We start from the raw sequence: 26,531 nt of genomic DNA on the forward strand, positions 1-26,531 counted from the left end.
TGGTTGGCGGCTCTGGCAGATCCTGTCTGGTTGGCGGCTCTGGCAGATCCTGTCTGGTTGGCGGCTCTGGCAGATCCTGTCTGGTTGGCGGCTCTGGCAGATCCTGTCTGGCTGACGGCTCTAGCGGCTCCTGTCTGGCTGACGGCTCTAGCGGCTCCTGTCTGGCGGATGGCTCTGTAGGCTCATGGCAGACGGGCGGCTTTGCAGGCTCATGGCAGACGGGCGGCTTTGCAGGCTCACGGCAGACGGATGGCTCAGACGGCGCTGGGGAGACGGATGGCTCAGATGGCGCTGGAGAGACGGATGGCTCAGATGGCGCTGGGGAGACGGATGGCTCAGATGGCGCTGGGGAGACGGATGGCTCAGATGGCGCTGGGGAGACGGATGGCTCAGATGGCGCTGGGGAGACAGATAGCTCTGTAGGGAGGAGAAGGAGAGACAGCCTGGTGCGTGGTCTAGGCACCGGCTGCGCTGGAGAGGAGGAAACAGCAGGAGAGAGAACCCGGAGAGACAGCCTGGTACGGGGGGCTGCCACCGGAGGACTGGTACATGGAGGTGGCACCGGATATACCGGACCGTGAAGGAGGACACGTGCTCTTGAGCACCGAGCCTCCCCAACCCTACCAGGTTGAATGAACCCCGTAGCCCTGCCAGTGCGGCGAGGTGGAATAGCCCGCACTGGACTATGCAGGCGAACCGGGGACACCACCTGTAAGGCTGGTGCCATGTACACCGGCCCGAGGAGACGTACTGGAGACCAGCTACGTTGGGCCGGCTTCATGGCACCCGGCTCGATGCCCAACCTAGCCCTCCCAGTGCGGCAAGGTGGAATAGCCCGCACTGGGCTAAGCACGCGTACTGGGGACACCGTGCGCTTTACCGCATAACACGGTGTCTTACCAGTACGACGCCTTCTACCTCCACGGTAAGCACGGGGAGTTGGCTCGGGTATCCTACCCGGCTTTGCCACACTCCTCGTGTGCCCCCCCCCAAGAAATTTTTGGGTCTTACTCACGGGCTCCCAACCGCGTCGTCGCGCTGCCTCCTCATACCAGCGCTCCTGGGCTGTGGCTGCCCTCTTCTCCTCCTTAGGACGGCGATATTCCCCTGGTTGAGCCCAAGGTCCTCTACCGTCCAATATCTCCTCCCAAGTCCAGAAATCCTTATTGCTCCGTCGAGCATTCCCATACCGCTTGGTCTCTGTATTTTGGTGGGTGATTCTGTTAGAGCTGTCGCTCTCCTCATCCTCAGATGAGGTGAGGAGAGAAGGATCTTCTGACCAAAATGCGGAGTCTGGGAAATATGCCATCTTTATTATAAATTACAATGATGCAGATGGCAACACGAAAACTAAACAAAACACTTTCAAACTACAAAATAACAAAACGACGTAGAACGAAAACCTGAACATAAACTTACATAACTGGAACGTAAACTCACGAACAGGCAACAGACGACATCGAAACAAAACGAACAGCCAAACAGCTCCATATGTGAAAAAACATCGATAACGACACGAAGACATCACAGGAGACAATCACCCACAAACACACAGTGATAATGCCCTACCTAAATATGACTCTTGATTAGAGGAAAATGCAAACCACCTGCCTCTAATCAAGAGCCATACCAGGCAAACCGAAACCAACATAGAAACAGGTAACATAGACTGCCCACCCAAAACACATGCCCTGACCATAAACACATAAAAACTAACATAAATAGGTCAGGACTGTTACAGGACCACCCAAAACACAGGGATAATAATATGGACCACCCAAAACACAGGGATAATAATATGGACCACCCAAAACACAGGGATAATAATATGGACCACCCAAAACACAGGGATAATTATATGGACCACCCAAAACACAGGGATAATAATATGGACCACCCAAAACACAGGGATAATTATATGGACCACCCAAAACACAGGGATAATAATATGGACCACCCAAAACACAGGGATAATAATATGGACCACCCAAAACACAGGGATAATAATATGGACCACCCAAAACACAGGGATAATAATATGGACCACCCAAAACACAGGGATAATTATATGGACCACCCAAAACACAGGGATAATAATATGGACCACCCAAAACACAGGGATAATTATATGGACCACCCAAAACACAGGGATAATAATATGGACCACCCAAAACACAGGGATAATTATATGGACCACCCAAAACACAGGGATAATAATATGGACCACCCAAAACACAGGGATAATAATATGGACCACCCAAAACACAGGGTGCCAGGTCTAGAACACCAACACCTCTACCTAACGTACACACGTAACACAAATACAATCCCGCACAAAACAAGGGCGGGGACACGTACTATAAATAAGGAAGCCCATCAAGCACATACAACAGGACACAGGTGAAACTAATAAGACATAACCAACAGACAAGGAAAAAGGGATCGGTGGCGGCTAGTATGCCGGTGACGACGACCGCCGAGCTCCGCCCGAACAGGTAGGGGAGCCAACTTCGGCGGTAGTCGTGACAGAGAAAGTGCCCTGCGTGCCCGGTTGGTAATTCAACCATGATTACTTTAGATGGCTGGCTTGACTAAGTAGATTCATTTACCAATCTAAAAAATGTTAACAGATAATGACTAATTGAGTGACTGTGAGTGTGGGACATATAGGAAGGAGAACTGCTGATGAACAACCATGTTTTGAAATGTCACCTTGTGTGTTCTACTATTCTAATTCTCAACAGGAAGTTGAGACCACGACTGAGTTCCTCTAATATATATTTTTCAAATTCTGAAAAATTGCAAAGACCCGGACCTCGGTGTCTTCATATGTAGCTACTACCCTGAATGCAATATGAGTGTAAAAGAGAGAAGTGACAGTCAATATGGACTGTTGTCACTTATTGGCCTGTAAGCTGCCTCAACCTACAGCTAGTTGTTAGTCTATAATACTGAATCAATAACAGTAAGTCAGAACCAGTCAGACTCAGAAGCAGAGATGGTCTTCCTCTCTGTTAGAAGTCTGTAAAGAGTTAGTCTGGAGTGGAGGGCTCATGAGAGAGTTCAATGAGTCATTTCAACCAATCAGTAGGTATATGGACCAATCAGGTTGCTTATTCAGTGGTCCACCCGTTCCTCTTCTCCCACCTGCTTTGGTGTTGAACAGAACCTCTCCTGTCTTAAACAAATGTGCTAATGCCCCTAAGATTAACTGCAGAATTAAAATGTATGTATATGAAGTAGAAAAGCTGTAAAAAACAAAGAAGACATGTCCTCCGAAGAGGGTGGTGGATGGGTTAATAAAACATTAAAAACATGTATAGGCAGAATTACAGTTATTATACAGAGTGTCATAATAATTGAAACAATAATGATGGTGATTATGGGAATATGTTTCATGCATTATGCTGTATTGATAAACGTTTCCTCCTCCTCAATGATCTCAGAGTACATTTAGCTTCCCTAGCCTGCATTCTGTTTGCGTGTGTGTTTTTTGATGGGACTGAGTGTTAATTCTAGTGTGTGGTTGAATGTACATGTTGGTGCAGTATTTCAGCGTGTGTGTAAGAAACAATCTATTGCATGCTGACACACCTACTCATCCTCTCTCTTTTACTCTCCCTTTCAATATCTCTCTTTCTCCATCTCTCTTTCTCTCTATATCCCTCCCCCTCACTCCCTCTCTATATCCCTCCCCCTCTCTCCCTCTCATACATAAACCCTTTCCTCCCCCTGACTCCACCTCTCTCGTTCTCCAACTCACTGTAAAACACACATACACACAGACACGGGCACTCTCTCACTTTATCCCATAGTTCCCCATCTCCAAGGGAACACAGGGATGTCTCTATGGCAACAAGGAGCTTGCTCCACTAATGAACTGGTTGCCATAGTGATTTGGTTGGCTGTGCACAAACCTAGACTGAATAAAAGAGAGGGAGAGAGACATTTTACACCTCTGCACAGTATTCCATGCTCACTCTCTCTCCCTCCCTCCCTCAACCCCCCCCAGCCCCCCCCCCCCCCCACACAGACAGACAGACAGACAGAGAGACAGAGAGAGAGAGTGTGTGAGACAGTCAGTGAGGGGGAGATTAAGACAGAAAGAGAGAGTTAAACACTTTAGTGAGATGTATTGAGCCGTGGAGCGTACATCCATGCATGCAGAAGCAGCAAGCGAGAGATCCAGCTGCTCTCCAGAAGGACCAATCACACAGCTGCTTCAAGGTCAGGGGAATGGCCTGCTCTACCTCAGCCTCAGCCCAGACTCACAGCAGAGAGAGAGAGAGAAAGAGAGGAAGACGGTTTGATTCATGATCTACAGAAAGATGTGGATCTGTCCATATAAGGACATTAAGGACCTTCTCTCTCCAATGCTAACTGTGCCTATATGATACAGCACAATCAAACATTCTATTCATCTCACCATACAGGAGCTCACTTGTCAGAGGAGACAGTACAATCAGCCATTCATATCTCCTTACTGTATAAAACCATACACATCACTGGTCCCTGTGGTGGACTCACAATGTCTCTCCCTAGTGGTTCAGCATGGTAATAACAGCAGTACTGCAGCGAGGAGCGGTTCTCCACTTCTGACAGACACACTAATACTGCACCAGGACCCTTCCTTCAGTCTAGACTGTTAAGTTGCTGTTACTTTTCTACTTTATAGTTCAATGCTTTACTTTTCCTCGCTTTTCTTCTTTAGTGTTTTCATCTAAACCCCAACTACCCCCCCTCTCTCTAAGCACCACCATTGAACCCTCTCTCTCCTTCTCTCTCCCTCTCTCTCTCCTTCTCTCTCTCTCTCCCTCTCTCTCTCCCCTTCTCTCCCCATCTCCTCTGCAGAAGTGTTTGCGGTTCAACCCGGATGCGACCGTTTGGAAGGCCAAGCAGCAGGTGCTATGTTCTCTGACCGATTCGTTGCGGGACGTGTTGAACTACGGCTTGTTCCAACCAGCCACCGAAGGCCATGACGCCAAGTTCCTGGAGGAGGAGAAGATGCTGAGAGAGTACCCACAATCCTTTGAGAAGGGGGTACCATATCTGGAGGTATATACAGCCTGGATGTAAGGTTACACTGTAAGGTTATTCTCACTCTGTGGGTTACTCTGTAAGGTTACTCTGTAGGGTTACTCTCATTCTGTAAGGTTACTCTGTAAGGTTAATCTCATTCTGCGGGTTACTCTGTAAGGTTACTCTGTAGGGTTACTCTCATTCTGTAAGGTTACTCTGTAAGGTTAATCTCATTCTGCGGGTTACTCTGTAAGGTTACTCTGTAGGGTTACTCTCATTCTGTAAGGTTACTCTATAAGGTTAATCTCATTCTGCGGGTTACTCTGTAAGGTTAATCTCATTCTGCGGGTTACTCTGTAAGGTTACTCTGTAAGGTTAATCTCATTCTGTAAGGTTACTCTGTAAGGTTAATCTCACTCTGTGGGTTACTCTGTAAGGTTACTCTGTAAGGTTGCTCTCACTCTGTGGGTTACTCTGTAAGGTTACTCTCACTATGCGGGTTACTCTGTAAGGTTACTCTCACTCTGTGGGTTACTCTGTAAGGTTACACTGTAAGGTTACTCTCACTCTGTGGGTTACTCTGTAAGGTTACTCTGTAAGGTTACTCTGTAAGGTTACTCTCACTCTGTGAGTTACTCTGTAAGGTTACTCTGTGAGGTTGCTCTCACTCTGTGGGTTACTCTGTACGGTTACTCTGTAAGGTTACTATGTAAGGTTACTCTCACTCTGTAAGGTTACTATGTAAGGTTACTCTCACTCTGTAAGGTTACTCTGTAAGGTTACTCTGTACGGTTACTCTGTGAGTTACTCTGTAAGGTTATTCTGTACGGTTACTCTGTGGGTTACTCTGTAAGGTTACTCTGTAAGGTTACTCTGTGAGTTACTCTGTAAGGTTACTCTGTACGGTTGCTCTCACTCTGTGAGTTACTCTGTAAGGTTACTCTGTGAGGTTGCTCTCACTCTGTGGGTTACTCTGTACGGTTACTCTGTAAGGTTACTATGTAAGGTTACTCTCACTCTGTAAGGTTACTATGTAAGGTTACTCTCACTCTGTAAGGTTACTCTGTAAGGTTACTCTGTACGGTTACTCTGTGAGTTACTCTGTAAGGTTATTCTGTACGGTTACTCTGTGGGTTACTCTGTAAGGTTACTCTGTAAGGTTACTCTGTGAGTTACTCTGTAAGGTTACTCTGTAAGGTTGCTCTCACTCTGTGGGTTACTCTGTAAGGTTACTCTGTGAGTTACTCTGTAAGGTTGCTCTCACTCTGTGGGTTACTCTGTACGGTTACTCTGTGAGTTACTCTGTAAGGTTACTCTGTACGGTTACTCTGTGAGTTACTCTGTAAGGTTACTCTGTACGGTTACTCTGTGAGTTACTCTGTAAGGTTACTCTGTACGGTTACTCTGTGAGTTACTCTGTAAGGTTACTCTGTGCGGTTACTCTGTGAGTTACTCTGTAAGGTTACCCTGTACGGTTACTCTGTGAGTTACTCTGTAAGGTTACTCTGTACGGTTACTCTGTGGGTTACTCTGTAAGGTTACTCTGTAAGGTTACTCTGTGAGTTACTCTGTAAGGTTACTCTGTACGGTTGCTCTCACTCTGTGGGTTACTCTGTAAGGTTACTCTGTAAGGTTACTCTGTGAGTTACTCTGTAAGGTTACTCTGTAAGGTTGCTCTCACTCTGTGGGTTACTCTGTACAGTTACTCTGTAAGGTTACTCTGTATGGTTACTCTGTGAGTTACTCTGTAAGGTTACTTTGTAAGGTTGCTCTCATTCTGTAAGGTTACTCTGTACGGTTACTCTGTGAGTTACTCTGTAAGGTTACTTTGTAAGGTTGCTCTCATTCTGTACGGTTACTCTGTAAGGTTACTCTGTAAGGTTACTTTGTAAGGTTACTCTGTAAGGTTACTCTGAGTTACTCTGTAAGGTTACTCTGTAAGGTTACTTTGTAAGGTTACTCTGTAAGGTTACTCTGAGTTACTCTGTAAGGTTACTCTGTAAGGTTGCTCTGTAAGGTTACTTTGTAAGGTTACTCTGTAAGGTTACTCTGTGAGTTACTCTGTAAGGTTACTTTGTAAGGTTACTCTGTAAGGTTACTCTGTGAGTTACTCTGTAAGGTTACTCTGTAAGGTTGCTCTCACTCTGTGGCTGGAAACTAGTGTAAATCTGTGCGGTTTCTTTCTTTTTTTCTTTTTTCGTTGAGAGAGGAGGAAGAGGAGGAGGATGGAAGTTATGGGTAAACTAGATAAAGCATAATTTTGCAATACATCTGCAGGCTCCATCATGTGGATCTAGGCCAAAAGCGGAGAGAATTGAGGACAAAAGTCCTTCCAGTCAGGATTATCTCTCGCTCTCTCTCTCGCTCTCTCTAGTTTCGTTACAAGACCAGAGTGTACAAACAGACCAATCTAGATGAGAAACAGCTGGCTAAACTGCACACTAAGGTACTGGTTGTCTGTTTCAAAGGGTGTGGCACAATGTGAATTGTGGGTGTAAGTGTGTGTAGCATGCATTGGTGCAGTATGAAGGTGTATGTGTTGGTGGGAGTGGGTGTGTATGTGTGTGTGCATACTTATGCGTGGGTGTGTGCACTCTTTGCGTGTCAGTGTGTGTACACGCCTTGTGTGTCTGTGTGTGCACTCACGTGTGTGTGTGTGTGTGTGAGTGGGACTGCACACTGTCTGTCTGCAGTTACAGGCCCTTGGGGCAGCCTTCCACTGTTAGCTGTGCTGTGCTTTGTGTGGCAGACAACTCCAGTATTAATGTGTCAACTCTGCTCTCTGTGGAACGCAGTGCTGGCACACTTATAGAAAAAAGTGTTCCAAATGGTTCTTCAGCTTTCCCTATTGGAGAACCCTTCTTGATTCCAGGTAGAACCCTTGAACCGAAAAGGGTTCTTCAAAGGGTTCTCCTATGGGGACAGCCAAAGAACACTTTTAGGTTCTGGATAGACCTTTATTTGTAGGAGTGGAGTCCCCTCATCTCTCTCTATCCCCTCATGCCTCTCATAGGCCAGTCTGAAGAAGTTCATGGACTACATCCAAAGTGGCTCTGTGGACAAGATGGCCAAGTTCTTGGACAAAGGGCTTGACCCCAACTACCAGGACCCTGACACGGGAGGTGAGATGCTGTCAGATGCTGTCCGCTGCCCGGGTGACCTGTGACCTCTCCTCAGTCAGTTAGCACCAATCAGCCATTTAGTCCGTCTGTTTGGGTGTCTGTGTGTCTGTCTGTCTATGTAGTCAAATCAAATTTATTTATATAGCCCTTCTTACATCAGCTGATATCTCAAAGTGCTGTACAGAAACCCAGCCTAAAACCCCAAACAGCAAGCAATGCAGGTGTAGAAGCACGGTGGCTAGGAAAAACTCCCTAGAAAGGCTATGAAGGGTGGCCAGTCCTCGTCTGGCTGTGCCGGGTGGAGATTATAACAGAACATGGCCAAAATGTTCATAAATGACCAGCATGGTCAAATAATAATAATCACAGTGGTTGTCGAGGGTGCAGCAGGTCAGCACCTAAGGAGTAAATGTCAGTTGGCTTTTCATAGCCGATCATTAAGAGTATCTCTACCGCTCCTGCTGTCTCTAGGGAGTTGAAAACAGCAGGTCTGGGACAGGTAGCATGTCCGGTGAACAGGTCAGGTTTCCATAGCCGCAGGCAGAACAGTTGAAACTGGAGCAGCAGCATGGCCAGGTGGACTGGGGACAGCAAGGAGTCATCATGCCAGGTTGTCCTGAGGCATGGTCCTAGGGCTTAGGTCCTCCGAGAGAGAAAGAAAGAAAGAATTAGAGAGAGCATACTTAAATTCACACAGGACACCGGATAAGACAGGAGAAGTACTCCAGATATAACAGACTGACCCTAGCCCCCCGACACATAAACTACTGCAGAATAAATACTGGAGGCTGAGACAGGAGGGGTCAGGAGACACTGTGGCCCCATCCGATGATACCCCCAGACAGGGCCAAACAGGCAGGACATAACCCCACCCGCTTTGCCAAAGCACAGCCCCCACACCACTAGAGGGATATCTTCAACCACCTACTTACCATCCTGAGACAAGGCCGAGTATAGCCCACAAAGATCTCTGCCACGGCACAAACCAAGGGGGGGCGCCAACCCAGACAGGAAGATCACGTCAGGGACGGCATGGAAGAGCACCAGTAAGCCAACCGCTGTAATAGGGTTAGAGGCAGAGAATCCCAGTGGAGAGAGCGGAACCGGCCAGGCAGAGACAGCAAGGGCGGTTCATTGCTCCAGAGCCTTTCCGTTCACCTTTACACTCCTGGGCCAGACTACACTCAGGCCCTGATACCTTGACCCCCTAAGAAATCATTTTTAGTGACCCATAACATTTGTGGGGCATATGGCCACTGTATATTTAGCATCCTAGAGATCATTTCCAGACCCTTCAGCCATACAACCTGTCATCTAACTAGCAAACTGTTCATATCCAAGTTGAATTAGCTAACAGCCAAGATAGCTGTGGGAGCTATGGCTAATGGCTGTCCTCTGTAACCTCGACCTGAAGACCCCCAATAATCTCTCCAACTCTGAATCACACTTACCCAAGCGCTATTTATCTAACACTTTATTAAAGATGATTATAATAAGCAAAGTAGACAGTTAGTTTGAGTCTCATTTAAGAGCCAGATAATATAACGAGGTGGGAGACAGGCAGCTACTGTTAGCAGTTTTGGGTGTGCTGCAACAGTCCTCTCACACAACAGAGCCTGCTGTCGCTGGGAGTGTGAAGTGCACTGCCACCTGGCAACACCAGGTGGCAGCAGAGAGCTCTACGTCTGCCACTATCAGATAAGAGATACCGTACTACTACAGTAGACTAGAGTGACATGATGCTGTGATGTTCATGTCATAACTCCATGGCCCCACTCCTGTTTGTCTGATTAAATATATGAACCCCTCCGTCCCTCCATTGCTCCATCTCTCTTTCTCCTCTGTAGAAACCCCCCTGACGTTGGCGGTGCAGTGTGAGCCGGGGGGAGGGGAGGCCATACGGGGACTGGTGCTGGGAGGGGCTCATCTTGATTTCAGGTCCAAGGACGGACTCACACCTCTACACAAGGCTGTCCGCAGCCACTGCCACACAGCCTTGCTGGTAAACACACACACACCTCCTTGCACTCACATCTATGGATTAAAGGAGCATGTATGGACCCACTGTGCAAAGTGTCTTGTATTGAGATACAGTCATGATGTTCTTATAATGATATCATATATTTTATAGTGATATTCAACTCATCGTTTAATACACTCTTAGAAAAAAGGGTTCCAAAGAGTTTTTCAGCTGTCCCCATAGGAGAACCCTTTTTGGTTCCAGGTGGAACTCTTTTGGGTTCCATGTAGAACACTCTGTGGAAAGGGTGCTACAAGGAACTCAAAAGGGTTCTATCTGGAACCAAAAAGGGTTCTCCTATGGGGACAGCCGAAAAACCCTTTTTTCTAAGAGTGTATTAAACGATTCGTTGAATATCACTATAAAATATGTAACTAAAAAGGGTTATTTAGAGGGTTCTCCTACGGGGACAGCCGAAGAAACCTTTTAGGTTCTAGATAGCACCTTTTCTCTTAGAGTGTATGTATGTGTGTCTACCTGGTGTGTCCCTATAGACCTTGCTGTCTCTGGGTGCGTCTCCGGACTATAAGGACCGGCGGGGGCTGACTCCGCTCTACCACACTGTGCTGACAGGGGGAGACACCTCCTGCTGTGAGACCCTGCTCCACCACCGCGCCAAGCTGGCCGTCAGGGACGAGAACGGCTGGGATGAGACACACCAGGTTGGTTGAGGTGTAGGTGTGTGTTTGTGTGTGTGTGTGTTTTTTTCTGTGGGGTTTAGTCTGTGTTCAAGTGTCTATGTCCATTAGCGTTTCACTGTGCTTGTGTGTATATAGGTGTGTGTGTGTGTGTGTGTATTTGTGTTAATGTCAGTGAGTAAATGTCATCTCTATATTTATGATATCCATTCATGTCATGGTACGCCTCCCTTACCCTGATGTGTCTCTCCTGCTACTCACCCCCCTGTACCCCTCTAACCCATGATGAGGCCCGTCTCTCACTCCCCTGTACGCTCTAACCCATGATGAGGCCCGTCTCTCATCTCCCTGTACAATCTAACCCATGATGAGGCCCGTCTCTCATCTCCCTGTACCCTCTAACCCATGATGAGGCCGTCTCTCATCTCTCTCTACCCTCTAACCCATGATGAGGCCCGTCTCTCATCTCCCTGTACCCTCTAACCCATGATGAGGCCCGTCTCTCATCTCCCTGTACCCTCTAACCCATGATGAGGCCCGTTTCTCATCTCCCTGTACCCTCTAACCCATGATGAGGCCCGTCTCTCATCTCCCTGTACCCTCTAACCCATGATGAGGCCCGTCTCTCATTTCCCTGTACCCCTCTAACCCATGATGAGGCCCGTCTCTCATCTCCCTGTACCCTCTAATCCATGATGAGGCCCGTCTCTCATCTCCCTCTACCCTCTAACCCATGATGAGGCCGTCTCTCATCTCCCTGTACCCTCTAATCCATGATGAGGCCGTCTCTCATCTCCCTGTACCCTCTAATCCATGATGAGGCCCGTCTCTCATCTCCCTGTACCCCTCTAACCCATGATGAGGCCGTCTCTCATCTCCCTGTACCCTCTAATCCATGATGAGGCCCGTCTCTCATCTCCCTGTACCCTCTAACCCATGATGAGGCCGTCTCTCATCTCTCATCTCCCTGTACCCTCTAACCCATGATGAGGCCCGTCTCTCATCTCCCTCTACCCTCTAACCCATGATGAGGCCCGTCTCTCATCTCCCTGTACCCCTCTAACCCATGATGAGGCCCGTCTCTCATCTCCCTGTACCCTCTAATCCATGATGAGGCCCGTCTCTCATCTCCCTCTACCCTCTAACCCATGATGAGGCCCGTTTCTCATCTCCCTGTACCCTCTAACCCATGATGAGGCCCGTTTCTCATCTCCCTGTACCCTCTAATCCATGATGAGGCCCGTCTCTCATCTCCCTGTACCCTCTAACCCATGATGAGGCCGTCTCTCATCTCCCTGTACCCTCTAACCCATGATGAGGCCCGTCTCTCATCCCCCTGTACCCTCTAACCCATGATGAGGCCCGTCTCTCATCTCCCTGTACCCTCTAACCCATGATGAGGCCCGTCTCTCATCTCTCATCTCACTGTACCCTCTAACCCATGATGAGGCCAGTCTCTCATCTCCCTGTACCCTCTAACCCATGATGAGATCGTCTCTCATCTCCCTGTACCCTCTAACCCATGATGAGGCCCGTCTCTCATCTCCCTGTACCCTCTAACCCATGATGAGGCCCGTCTCTCACCTCCCTGTACCCTCTAACCCATGATGAGGCCCGTCTCTCATCTCCCTGTACCCTCTAACCCATGATTAGGCCCGTCTCTCATCTCCCTGTACCCTCTAACCCATGCTGAGGCCCATCTCTCATCTCCCTGTACCCTCTAACCCATGCTGAGGCCCATCTCTCATCTCCCTGTACCCTCTAACCCATGATGAGGCCCGTCTCTCACCCCCCTGTACCCTCTAACCCATGATGGCGCCCGTCTCTCACCCCCCTGTACCCTCTAACCCATGATGAGGCCCGTCTCTCATCTCCCTGTACCCTCTAACCCATGATGAGGCCCGTTTCTCATCTCCCTGTACCCTCTAACCCATGATGAGGCCCGTCTCTCATCTCCCTGTACCCTCTAACCCATGATTAGGCCCGTCTCTCATCTCCCTGTACCCCCTAACCCATGATGAGGCCCGTCTCTCATCTCACTGTACCCTCTAACCCATGATGAGGCCGTCTCTCATCTCCCTGTACCCTCTAACCCATGATGAGGCCCGTCTCTCATCTCCCTGTACCCTCTAACCCATGATGAGGCCCGTCTCTCACCCCCCTGTACCCTCTAACCCATGATGAGGCCCGTCTCTCACCCCCCTGTACCCTCTAACCCATGATGAGGCCCGTCTCTCACCCCCCTGTACCCTCTAACCCATGATGAGGCCCGTCTCTCACCCCCCTGTACCCTCTAACCCATGATGAGGCCCGTCTCTCACCCCCCTGTACCCTCTAACCCATGATGAGGCCCGTCTCTCACCCCCCTGTACCCTCTAACCCATGATGAGGCCCGTCTCTCACCCCCCTGTACCCTCTAACCCATGATGAGGCCCGTCTCTCATCTCCCTGTACCCTCTAACCCATGATGAGGCCCGTCTCTCACCCCCCTGTACCCTCTAACCCATGATGAGGCCCGTCTCTCATCTCCCTGTACCCTCTAACCCATGATGAGGCCCGTCTCTCACCCCCCTGTACCCTCTAACCCATGATGAGGCCCGTCTCTCATCTCCCTGTACCCTCTAACCCATGATGAGGCCAGTCTCTCACCCCCCTGTACCCTCTAACCCATGATGAGGCCCGTTTCTCATCTCCCTGTACCCTCTAACCCATGATGAGGCCCGTCTCTCATCTCCCTGTACCCTCCAACCCATGATGAGGCCCGTCTCTCATCTCCCTGTCACTCCATAGCTCAGGTATGAAGAGGACAGCAGATAGAACCCTGGAGACACAGGTACTGTACTAACTTCCCCTCCATTTCAACATTCTTTCCATCCTTTCATCATTATGTCTGTGTGTATTTGTGCTGTTGTCGTTGAGCGTTGTGTATCTATGTGTGTATCTATGTGCGGATCTATGTGCATATCTATGTGTGAGTGGCTCGGTAAGTGTGTATTCTCGCTGTTTTCTGATGTGTGTGTTGTTCCTGTTTCGTGCTCTCTTTTTGACAATCTATAACCCCTCTCTCTTTCTCCACTCTTTATTTCCTTGATCTCTATCTTTCACCATCTCCCTCTTCATTAATTTCTCTTTTCTTTACCTCTGATCGCCTGTCATCCCCCTCTCCCCACCCCTCTCTCTCTCTCTCTCTTTCCCCACCTCTCTCTCTCTTTCTCTCGCTCTCTCTCACTCTCTTTACCCCCCATCTCTCAATCTCTCCCCACCTTTCTCGCTCTCTGTCCCCCCACCTCTCTCTCTCCCTCCCTCTGTGCTCACTCTGCTCTGATCCAAGGCCTGTCAGAATGGCAACGCCCAGCATCTGGAGCACCTTCTTTTTTACGGGGCAGACTCCACTTCCCAGAATGCCTCAGGAAACACTGCCTTGCACGTTTGTGCTTTATACAACAAGGTAGTGCTCTCTAGTAGTGTCATAAACAAACATCAAATAAAGATGACTTTGTAGTTTTGTAATCCAGTATTACAGTTATTTGCTGCTAATTGATTGACATGTATTTTGTCCATACAGGACAGCTGTGCACGAATTCTACTTTACAGGGGAGCCAATAAAGACACAAAGAATAACAGTGGACAGAACTCATTTCAGGTGATTATACAATACATGACTGGGCTAATGGAATGCTGTATTTGTATGTACATTGCTTAGATGGGGTTGTGTGTGATGAAGTTACTAAAGCAGAAAATGCTATTGGATGAGATGTACCAGTGTTAGTGATATTATTCTGTGACGTGTACGAGGGTCCAAGGTGGGAGAATTCTGCCTGATCCCTTGAGCTGGGTTCTCATACTCTGTGCTCCTTACAAAAGGCCAGCCGAGACAAGGAATATGTGCATACTGTGTGTGTGGAGGGTGCTGTGAGAACTGTTCCTTACACTGCTAGCGTGTGTGTTTCAGGTGGCTGTCATGTCCGGACATTTTGAGCTAGGAGAGATTATCAAAAACCACCGGGACACATATGTAGGTATGTTCTGACCTGTGGCTGTGTCTAGGAGTTTATGCTCTATGAACGTATGTGACAGTATGTGAGAGTGGTTCGGCATTCACATGTTTCTTTAAAAACAATGTTGTGCGTACACACATAATATTTATTACATTATTTTGTATGTGTGCCAATTATACTGAGATATTTCCTGTCCCTGCTATCTGAATGAGTGCTGCAAGTGAACTAAATATGACTAGTTTATACCTCTCTGTCTCTCTCTCTCCTTCTCACACTCTCTCAGTACCTTTTCTTGAGTCTCCCAAATACGCCCCTCAGAGGCGAGAGAGTGCGCCGCGCACCCTGGCGCTGCCCCACCCTCACCCCTTCCTGCGTGCCAACAGTGATAACAGTATGAACCTGCCTGACTGGATGGCACTGCCCAATACACCAGGCTCCAACATTGTGTCTGTACAGGTAGAGGAAGGAACCTAGCACCTGGACACCTAGTCTGGGAGAATTACTGTACTGTTTCACATCATGTATCATGTAATGTAGCTATGTAGTACATCACTAATATACTGTAGTACATCACCAACATACTGTAGTACATCACTAATATACTGTAGTACATCACTAATATACTGTAGTACATCACCAATATACTGTAGTACAACAACAATATACTGTAGTACAACACCAATATACTGTAGTACATCAGCAATATAGTGTAGTACGTCAGCAATATACTGTAGTACATAACCAATATACTGTAGTACAACACCAATATACTGTAGTACATCAGCAATATACTGTAGTACATCACCAATATACTGTAGTACATCTCCAATATACTGTAGTACAACACCAATATACTGTAGTACATCAGCAATATACTGTAGTGTATTTTTACATTTACATTTTAGTCATTTAGCAGATGCTCTTATCCAGAGCGACTTAAAGTTAGTACATTCATCTTAAGATAGCTAGGTGGGACAACCACATGCTGTATCACAGACATAGAGTGTACATTTTTCCTCAGTAAAGTAGCTATCAGTAGTCAGAGCTAGAATAGGGGGAGGGGTTCCATGAGACCTGAGGTGGCAGAACGGAGTACTCGGGTTGGGATGTAGGGTTTGAGCATAGCCTGAAGGTAGGGAGGCACTTCCCCTTGCTGCTCCGTAGGTAAGCACCATTGTCTTGTAATGGATGGGAGCTTTGACTGGAAGCCAGTGGAGTGTACGGAGGAGCGGGGTGACATGGGAGAACTTGGGAAGGTGCAGTGGTTTGATGGCACAAGCGGGGAGCCCAGCCAACTGAGAGTTGCAGTAGTCCAGACGGGAGAGTGCCTGGATTAGAATCTGCTCCGCTTCCTGTGGGAGGTCGGGTCGTAATGTTGTAGAGCATGAACCTGCAGGAGCGAGTCACTGCTTTAATGTTTGCAGAGAACGACAGGGTGTTGTCCAGAGTCACGTCAAGGTTCTTTGCACTCTGGGAGGGGGACACTGTGGAGTTGTCAACCGTGATGGAGAGCGGACAGGCCTTCCCCGGGAGGAAGAGCAGCTCTGTCTTGTCGAGGTTAAGCTTGAGGTGGTGAGCCGACATCCAAGTTCAGATATCTGCCAGGCACGCAGAGATGCGTGTCGCCACCTGAGTTTCAGAAGGGGAGAAGGAGGAAAGTAGTTGAGTGTCATCTGCATAGCAATGATAGGGGAGACCATGTGATGATATGATGGAGCTGAGTGACTTGGTGTATAGAGAGAAGAGGAGAGGGCCTAGAACTGTGCCCTGGGGGACACCAATAGTGGGAGTACGTGGTGCAGACACAGCTCCTCTCCATGTCACCTGGTAGGAGCGACCTGTGTAGGGTTTGAGCATCTAAGAGTGTGCTGAACCTGAGACTCCCAGTCCTGAGAGAAGGATATGATGTCGAAGGCAGCGGATAGATCTAGGAGGATGAGAACAGAGGAGAGAGAGTCAGCGTTGGCAGTGCGGAGAGCCTCCGTGACACACAGAAGAGCAGTCTCAGTTGAGTGACCCGTCTTGAAGCCTGACTGGTTAGGGTCCAGAAGATCGTCCTGAAGGAGATAACGAGAGGGTTGATCAGAAACAGCATGCTTAAGTGTTTTGGAAAGAAAGGAAAGAAGGGATGCTTTTGACGTCAGATGAGTCGAGAGTTGGTTTCTTGAGGAGGGGAGCGACTTGGGCCATTTTGAAGTCAGAGGGAATGCACCAACATACTGTAGTACATCACCAATATACTGTAGTACATCACCAATATATTGTAGTACATCACCAATATACTGTAGTACATCACCAATATACTGTGGTACATCACCAATATACTGTAGTACAACACCAATATACTGTAGCACATCACCAATATACTGTCGTAAATCACCAATATACTGTAGTACAGACCACTGAACAGGTGTTGCCCCTTCATCTCTCTGTCTCTCTCTGTCTCTGTCTCTCTCTCTCTCTCTCTCTTTCTGTCTCTCTCTCTGTCTCTCTCTGTCTCTTTCTGTCTCTCTCTCTCTCTCTCTCTGTCTCTCTTTCTGTCTCTCTCTCTGTCTCTCTGTGTCTCTCTCTCTCTCTGTGTCTCTCTCTTTCGCTCTCTCAGGGCTATAAGCATTCAGGTACCATGCGTAGCTCCAGTAGTCCCCGTGGGGCGCGGACTCGCTCCCCGTCCCGAGGGAGAGCAGGGGATAAGGAGGACAGGAGTCAGCAGAGTCGGAGGCAGGGAGGAGGCGGAGGGGGAGGAGAAGGAGGGGAAGCAGGAGGAGGAGCAGGAGGGTAAGATTGACTATGGTTCTCATTGTAGCGTGCTCTCTCTCTATCTACAGCAGTGTCAGTTGTCCCTCTCTGCTGTGACTCTAACATGGCACCCAATCCAAACTTGAAATCTGTATTAATAATTTGCACACAAATCTCCCGTCAATAGATGGTTTTCACAAAAGTCCAAATTAGCCATGCAGACATCAAGTTAGGATTGGGTCTACTGTGCATGAGGGTTGTGTATACTATAAGCATTGTCCGAGCCAGAACGGCCCATAGGGGTGGAGCCTGTCTCCTGTTTCTGTAGCGTGAAGGCCAGATACTAACCACAAGGCCACTGAGTTGGTTGTGTACTGTAATGTATGTGCTGTATGCTGAACGCTGCCCCCCTATGGCCAGGGCGGGGTCTGTCAGCAGCAATACGGTTACGGCAGCAGGGGGCCAGCGGAGGCGTCTCTACAGCGCCGTCCCAGGACGTGTGTTTGTGGCCACGCGCTCCCACTCCGCCCAGGGAGACAGAGAGATTAGCATCAGCAAGGGAGACAAAGTCAAAGGTGTGTGTGTTTAGTGTGTCTGTGTCAAAGAATGGCTGTGTGACTGTCTGGCTGGGTGTTTTTTCATGTGAATTCAAAGTGTTTGCTAGCCTGGGTGCTAGTCTGATACATTTGCCCAGGAGATTAAATGTTCATGCTGGTACCCAGGCTAGGTCTCTGTCTGCTGATGTGAGTGGTGTATGTATGAGTCTGTCTTGTGGATGTACTCTACCTGTCTTAATGAGAGTGTAAGGTCCTTGTATGTCCTTGTCTTCAATGTCTGCAGGTATGAATATGTGTGTGTCTGTGAGTGAGTCTAAGGTATTTCCAGGTATGTATGTCTTGGTGAGTACGTAGAGAGGTTTGCATGCCTGTTTGTGTGTTTACATTCCTCTGTGTGTGTTTACATGTTGTGGCTATTTCCTTTCGTGGTTTGTGCCTGTATGTTGTTTTGTGTATACTGACTGTGGGAGGTGATGGCTCTGACGCGCGACACTCTTTCCTGTCCCCTCGTGCAGTGCTGAGTGTGGGCGAGGGAGGCTTCTGGGAGGGCACGGTTAAGGGACGGACCGGCTGGTTCCCCTCAGACTGTGTAGAGGAAGTGGCAGTCCGTAGCCAGGACAACCGCTCAGGTGAGGCGCCGACCACACACCTGCAGACACACACAGCATGCCTCTCTCTCTACCCTCTCATTGGTCAGAAAAACACACACACACACACACTTACACACACGGCAGCGCTGGCTGCTACACACAGACACACAGGCATAAAAACAACACATTTAGCAGGAGGTCTCCAGTTAGGTAGTAACACTAGGAAAATACCACTCTAGACTCTCAGAATGATTAGAGCAGCAGAAACACGGTGTGGGTTGACAGGGAAGGAAGGCTCTACACTAGTCGTAGTAGTGGTGTCTGCCCACCACTAAGGCCTAAGGCTGCAGTGGTAAACACAGCTGGTTTTACTGTATGTAGAGACTCAATAGAGAGACGTTTACTGTTGAGGTTCAGGCTGTAGTCTAACAGCAGCGCGTGACTGCAGTGACAGTGTTGGTCGGTGTGGCAGGCAGGCATCATGCTGATAACACTGTGGTCGTGTGTTTTAGAGAGCCGCAGTGAGAAAGCCAAGAGACTGTTTCGTCATTACACCGTGGGCTCCTACGACAGCTTGGACGCTCCCAGGTAAGGATGGGGAGACTTTCTCTACAGTGTCATACTCAGAGGTCTACCTGGAAGTCAGTGAGTTGAGTGATCTTGCCCTGGATATGCTTGGGGTATGTTGGAGTGAGTTGTGTCGCTGTAAGATGGGCTTTGTTAGAGTGATCTACAGTACTGTGTCAACTTGTGTTTGGGACTATGGGTAATATACTGTATATTAACCTCACCTGTGTTGTATGTGTGGAAGTGATCCACTAGAGACTATGATTGGGTGATCTACTGTGCGATGGATTGTGACTGGGTGATCTACTGTGCGATGGATTGTGATTGGGTGATCTACTGCGCGATGGATTGTGATTGGGTGATCTAATGTGCGATGGATTGTGATTGGGTGATCTACTGTGCGATGGTTTGTGATTGGGTGATCTACTGTGCGATGGATTGTGATTGGGTGATCTAATGTGCGATGGATTGTGATTGGGTGATCTACTGATATCTGAAGTTACATACAGTACTGGTCAGATATCTGAAGTTACAGACAGTACTGGTCTGATATCTGAAGTTACATACAGTACTGGTCTGATATCTGAAGTTACATACAGTACTGGTCTGATATCTGAAGTTACATACAGTACTGGTCTCATATCTGAAGTTACATACAGTACTGGTCTGATATCTGAAGTTACATATAGTACTGGTCTGATATCTGAAGTTACATACAGTACTGGTCTGATATCTGAAGTTACAGACAGTACTGGTCAGATATCTGAAGTTACAGAGGGTACTGGTCAGATATCTGAAGTTACATACAGTACTGGTCTGATATCCGAAGTTACATACAGTACTGGTCTGATATCTGAAGTTACATACAGTACTGGTCTGATATCTGAAGTTACATACTCACTGCTGACTCACTGCTAACTCACTGCTGACTCACTGCTAACTCACTGCTGACTCACTGCTAACTCACTACTAACTCACTGCTAACTCGCTGCTGACTCACTTCTGACTCACTGCTGACTCACTGCTAACTCACTGCTGACTCACTGCTGACTCACTGCTAACTCACTGCTGACTCACTGCTAACTCACTGCTGACACACTGCTAACTCACTGCTGACTCACTGCTGACTCACTGCAAACTCACTGCAAACTCACTGCTAACTCACTGCTGACTCACTGCTAACTCACTGCTAACTCACTGCTGACTCACTGCTAACTCACTGCTGACTCACTGCTGACTCACTGCTAACTCACTGCTGACTCACTGCTGACTCACTGCTAACTCACTGCTAACTTACTGCTGACTCACTGCTGACTCACTGCTAACTCACTGCTAACTCACTGCTGACTCACTGCTAACTCACTGCTGACTCACTGCTAACTCACTGCTAACTCACTGCTGACTCACTGCTAACTCACTGCTGACTCACTGCTAACTCACTGCTGACTCACTGCTAACTCACTGCTGACTCACTGCTAACTCACTGCTGACTCACTGCTAACTCACTGCTAAGTCTGTTTTTTTCAGAGCACTAGTGTGGATCCATCTCACCCTGCTTATTTCCACTCCTCTATATTTGTCTTTGTCACCCCTTCCACCTCTCTCTCTATCGCTCCCTTTATTTTTATTCATCACTGTTTTACTCACCCCCCTGTACTTTTTAATTTTCTCTCCATCACCCTCCCTCCCCTGTGGTGTTTCCATCTGGAGAACAGACAGTGAAGGGCACTCTGGAGGGAGAGAGGGATGAACAAAGCAAGAAAGGAGGTGAAGAGAAGGAGAGATTCTACAGTATGTAGAATTAGACGAAGAAGAGAAAAGGGAACGCAGGAGAGGAAATAGACATAAATGAACAACCCCCCTTTCTCTCCCACTTTCACCTCATCACCTTTCAATCCGCTTTTAGATGGAAGATGTTTTTATATTGACAGTAAGAGATCTTGTACACCTCCTGATCTGTCTAATGAAGCAGGCTTTTTCTGCTCTGACTAGCTGTGACAGTTTAACAAGGCTCGGTCGAGACGGCAGTCAGCTAAATCAATGGCTTAAATTGATATTGTGGCACAGCGATTACATTAACAAGGATTAGAGGAAGAGGAGAGATGATCAAGGAAAGATGTTCTCCCTCTATACATTTTCCCCCCTAGTGTCCATCTTTATCAATCCATTCCTCCTTTCTCCCTATTTGTCCTTATCCTCCCTTCTTTACTCCTTTACTTGTCTCCTCCTTCCTTCCTTCCTTTCTTCCCTCCTTATTCTCTTCTTCCATCCAAATAAGCCTCCCTCCTCCGTGCCCCCTCTCTCCCTGTGTCTCAGAGCCCATGGCAGTGAACTGCCCTAGTAACACACATGACAACTGTTCTGGGGCAGCAGTCTGTGAAATGTGGACAAGGAAGCACACACACATTCTAGAGAAGAGTGGATTATTGCCCTCCATCACAAGAGGTGCTTTCCAATCACATTCTGGTGCACATTGTACATGTTTTACATTATAGGTGAACACTCATGCACACATACACTCATACACACATGACCACACACACACATTACCACACACACATGACCACACACACATGAGTCACACACACTAACATGACCAAACACCTGCCAACATTCACTCTCTTGCCCCCTCCCCCTTGTACTTTTTCTCCCTCTCTCTCTCTCTTTCTCTCTCTCTTTCTCTATCTCACTCTCTCCCTCTCACTCTCTTCCTCTCTAATTCTCTCACTCTCTCACGCTCTCCCTCTCTCACTCTCTCCCTCTCTCTCTCTCTCTCACTCCTGCTCTCTACCTCTCTCTCCCTCTCTCTTTCCCTCCCTCACACACACACACGCGCGGCCATACACTAAATTCACAGCAGTATAGCGTAACATGCAGAGAGAGAAACAAAAAGAGAGGGAGGGAAGGAGAGAGAGGAGAAGAACAGCAATAGGCAGTGAAGGCAGAAAGGCACCAGAGCGAGGTAGGGGGAGAGAGAGGGGGAGATTGAGCGAGAGACAGGGAGGCAGAGAGGGAGGGAGGGAAAGGCGACAGAAGACAACATCGACATACATCGAACGAAGCACTGACAGAGATGATGTGAGTGTCTTTTTAAAGAGAATCTCTCTCGCTCTAATTCTCTCTCTTCCTTCTGCTGCTCATCGCCAGCTGAATCTCTCTTCTTCTTCCTGTCTGTCTTGATGCATCTCCTTCCTCCCGTTTCCCTGCCTCGCTCTCCTCTTTTCATTGATGCGCTCTGCTTTGTTTACAGACAATGTGAGAGAGGAAAGAGGAGGAGAGGGGAGGGGACTGTGTACATGTGTGTGTTGATTAAAGGCCATGGGGGAAGGGGAGATGTTAAGAGTGATTTAAGGGCATGTAGGGTCACTGAAGTAGAGAGGACAGAAGAGGGGTAGGACAAAACGAGTGCAGAGATGACAGAAATGGGGAAATGGTAGAGACGTGAGATGGGAGGAAGACATAGGTTGACAGGTGGTGAAAAGAGGTTGGAGATGAGAATATAGAATTCACGTGTTGTCTATATTTGGTTTATTAAAGGTGCAATATGCAGAAATCTCTCTGCCATTTCCTGGTTGCTAAAATTCTAATAGTTCTCCTGATTTCAGTTCATGTGACAAAATAAGCAATGCATAGTGTAGAGAATCATTGTACCATCTAAACCGCTGTTAAATATATTTTCAATAACCAGAAATATTGTATTTTCAGCTGTTCGAAGCTGGTGTACAAAACTGAAAGTAAAAGACGCAAAAAACGAAACTTAAGAACGGGAAGCATGCAAATAGCTCACATAGAACACATCTACTGCTTCTTAGACTTGCTTTCAAAGAAGTCACATTTCTATGTGAATTTGATAATAGATGAATCATCTATCATAATGATCATAAATAGCCTGTATACATATATGAGTTGTGAAAACATTGTGATTGTGATGACAGGATGCAAGCCTCAGCAGTTCAGAGCAACAGTCAGTGCGTTATACAGTATCTTCCCATCTGGAGTGAGTTACGGCAAGGGAGAGGAGTCAAACAGAACATGGCCGTAACTCATCCAAAATGCATCCGTTCTTGTGAATGGAGAATCATCACTGAGGAGGAAAACAGTGATAGACAGACTCAGTGAGTACCACTGAGACAGATATATACAGAGATAGGAGAAAGAGAAAAAGAAATGTGTTTGAGTGTGTGTATGTGAATGTTTGAGTGTGTGTATGTGAATGTTTGAGTGTGTATGTGTGTGAATGTTTGAGTGTATGTATGTGAATGTTTGAGTGTGTGTGTGTGTGTGTGTGTGTGTGTGTGTGTGTGTGTGTGTGTGTGTGTGTGTGTGTGTGTGTGTGTGTGTGTGTGTGTGTGTGTGTGTGTGTGTGAATGTTTGAGTGTGTGTATGTGTGTGAATGTTTGAGTGTGTGTATGTGTGTGAATGTTTGAGTGTGTGTATGTGTGTGGATGTTTGAGTGTGTGTATGTGTGTGTATGTGAATGTTTGTATGTGTGTGTGTGTGTTTGAATGTTTGAGTGTGTGTATGTGTGTGAATGTTTGAGTGTGTGTATGTGAATGTTTGAGTGTGTGTGTGTATGTGTGTGAATGTTTGAGTGTGTGTATGTGTGTGAATGTTTGAGTGTGTGTATGTGTGTATGTGTGTGAATGTTTGAGTGTGTGTATGTGTGTGAATGTTTGAGTGTGTGTATGTGAATGTTTGAGTGTGTGTATGTGTGTGTGTGTGTGTGTATGTGTGTGCATGTTTCAGTGTGTGTATGTGAGTGAATTTTTGAGTGTGTGTGTGTTTGAGTGTGTGTATGTGTGTGAATGTTTGAGTGTGTGTATGTGTGTGAATTTTTGAGTGTGTGTATGTGTGTGAATGTTTGAGTGTGTGTATGTCTGTGAATGTTTGAGTGTGCATATGTGTGTGAATGTTTGTGTGTGTATGTGAATGTTTGAGTGTGTGTGTGTATATGTGTGTGAATGTTTGAGTGTATGTGTGTGAATGTTTGAGTGTGTGTATGTGTGTGAATGTTTGAGTGTGTGTATGTGAATGTTTGAGTGTGTGTATGTGAATGTTTGAGTGTGTGTATGTATGTGAATGTTTGAGTGTGTGTGTATGTGTGTGTGTGAATGTTTGAGTGTGTAAATGCTTGAGTGTGTGTGTGTGTGTGTGTGTGTGTGTGTGTGTGTGTGTGTGTGTGTGTGTGAATGTTTAAGTGTGTGTGTGAATGTTTAAGTGTGTGTATGTGAATGTTTGAGTGTGTGTGTATGTGTGTGTGTGAATGTTTGAGTGTGTAAATGCTTGAGTGTGTGTGTGTGTGTGTGTGTGTGTGTGTGTGTGTGTGTGTGTGTGTGTGTGTGTGTGTGTGTGTGTGTGTGTGTGCATGCTTGAGTGTGTGTATGTGTGTGAATGTTTGAGTATGTGTGTGAATGTTTGAGTGTGTGTATGTAAATGTTTTAGTGAATGTGTGTGAATGTTTGAGTGTGTGTCTGTGAATGTTTGAGTGTGTGTATGTGAATGTTTGAGTGTGTGTGTGTGTGTGAATGTTTGAGTGTGTGAATGTTTTAGTGTGTGTATGTGTGTGAATGTTTGAGTGTGTGTATGTGTGTGAATGTTTGAGTGTGTGAATGTTTTAGTGTGTGTATGTGTGTGAATGTTTGAGTGTGTGAATGTTTTAGTGTGTGTATGTGTGTGAATGTTTGAGTGTTTGTATGTGTGTGTGTGTGTGTGAATGTTTGAGTGTGTGTATGTGAATGTTTGAGTGTGTGTGTATGTCTGTGAATGTTTGAGTGTGTGTATGTCTGTGAATGTTTGAGTGTGTGTGTATGTGTGTGAATGTTTGAGTGTGTGTATGTGTGTGAATGTTTGAGTGTGTGTATGTGTGTGAATTTTTGAGTGTGTGTATGTGTGTGAATGTTTGAGTGTGTGTATGTCTGTGAATGTTTGAGTGTTTGTACGTGTGTGAATGTTTGAGTGTGTGTATGTGAATGTTTGAGTGTGTGTATGTGTGTGAATGTTTGAGTGTGTGTATGTGTGTGAATGTTTGAGTGTGTGTGTGTGTGTGTGTATGTGTGTGAATGTTTGTGTGTGTACGTGAATGTTTGAGTGTGTGTGTGTATATGTGTGTGAATGTTTGAGTGTATGTATGTGTGTGTGTATGTGTGTGAATGTTTGAGTGTGTGTGTGTGTGTGTATGTGTGTGAATGTTTGTGTGTGTACGTGAATGTTTGAGTGTGTGTGTGTATATGTGTGTGAATGTTTGAGTGTATGTATGTGTGTGTGTATGTGTGTGAATGTTTGAGTGTGTGTATGTGTGTGAATGTTTGAGTGTGTGTATGTGTGTATGTGTGTGAATGTTTGAGTGTGTGTATGTGTGTGAATGTTTGAGTGTGTGTATGTGTGTGAATGTTTGAGTGTGTGTGTGTGTGTGTGTATGTGTGTGAATGTTTGAGTGTGTGTATGTGTGTGAATTTTTGAGTGTGTGTATGTGTGTATGTGTGTGAATGTTTGAGTGTGTGTATGTGTGTGAATGTTTGAGTGTGTGTATGTGTGTGAATGTTTGAGTGTGTGTGTGTGTGTGTGTATGTGTGTGAATGTTTGAGTGTGTGTATGTGTGTGAATTTTTGAGTGTGTGTATGTGTGTGAATGTTTGAGTGTGTGTATGTCTGTGAATGTTTGAGTGTTTGTACGTGTGTGAATGTTTGAGTGTGTGTATGTGAATGTTTGAGTGTGTGTGAATGTTTGTGTGTGTGTGTGTGTGTGATTGTTTGAGTGTGTGTATGTGTGTGAATGTTTGAGTGTGTGTATGTGTGTGAATGTTTGAGTGTGTGTATGTGAATGTTTGAGTGTGTGTATGTGAATGTTTGAGTGTGTGTGAATGTTTGTGTGTGTGTGTGTGTGTGATTGTTTGAGTGTGTGTATGTGTGTGAATGTTTGAGTGTGTGTATGTGTGTGAATGTTTGAGTGTGTGTTTGTGTGTGGATGTTTGAGTGTGTGTATGTGTGTGAATGTTTGAGTGTGTGTATGTGTGTGAATGTTTGAGTGTGTGTGTGTATGTGAATGTTTGAGTGTGTGTATGTGAATGTTTGAGTGTGTGTATGTGAATGGTTGAGTGTGTGTGAATGTTTGTGTGTGTGTGTGTGTGTGTATGTGTGTGATTGTTTGAGTGTGTGTATGTGTGTGATTGTTTGAGTGTGTGTATGTGTGTGAATGTTTGAGTGTGTGTTTGTGTGTGGATGTTTGAGTGTGTGTATGTGTGTGAATGTTTGAGTGTATGTTCGTGTGTGAATGTTTGTGTGTGTG

The 26,531-nt window shown here is 46.7% G+C and overlaps 1 protein-coding gene across 11 annotated transcripts in view; it reads left to right on the forward strand.

Moving 5' to 3' along the window:
- Positions 1-26,531, forward strand: part of shank1 (SH3 and multiple ankyrin repeat domains 1) — a 127,465-nt gene that overhangs the window by 47,935 nt on the left and 52,999 nt on the right. For all 11 annotated transcript variants that reach the window (XR_008756066.1, XR_008756067.1, XR_008756070.1 and 8 more), the window contains 13 exons: positions 4,852-5,055; positions 7,394-7,465; positions 8,033-8,141; positions 9,989-10,143; positions 10,656-10,823; positions 14,131-14,247; positions 14,365-14,442; positions 14,752-14,818; positions 15,081-15,253; positions 17,400-17,572; positions 17,954-18,108; positions 18,606-18,719; positions 19,193-19,268. Coding sequence is in view for 3 of the 11 variants with exons in the window: in XM_055898046.1 (XP_055754021.1) it covers positions 4,852-5,055; positions 7,394-7,465; positions 8,033-8,141; positions 9,989-10,143; positions 10,656-10,823; positions 14,131-14,247; positions 14,365-14,442; positions 14,752-14,818; positions 15,081-15,253; positions 17,400-17,572; positions 17,954-18,108; positions 18,606-18,719; positions 19,193-19,268 (1,661 nt within the window). In the remaining 8 variants the exon portion in view is untranslated. The remainder of the gene's footprint in view (positions 1-4,851; positions 5,056-7,393; positions 7,466-8,032; positions 8,142-9,988; positions 10,144-10,655; positions 10,824-14,130; positions 14,248-14,364; positions 14,443-14,751; positions 14,819-15,080; positions 15,254-17,399; positions 17,573-17,953; positions 18,109-18,605; positions 18,720-19,192; positions 19,269-26,531) is intronic.

Source organism: Salvelinus fontinalis, chromosome 34 (genome assembly GCF_029448725.1).
Source record: "Salvelinus fontinalis isolate EN_2023a chromosome 34, ASM2944872v1, whole genome shotgun sequence".
NCBI lineage: Eukaryota > Metazoa > Chordata > Actinopteri > Salmoniformes > Salmonidae > Salvelinus > Salvelinus fontinalis.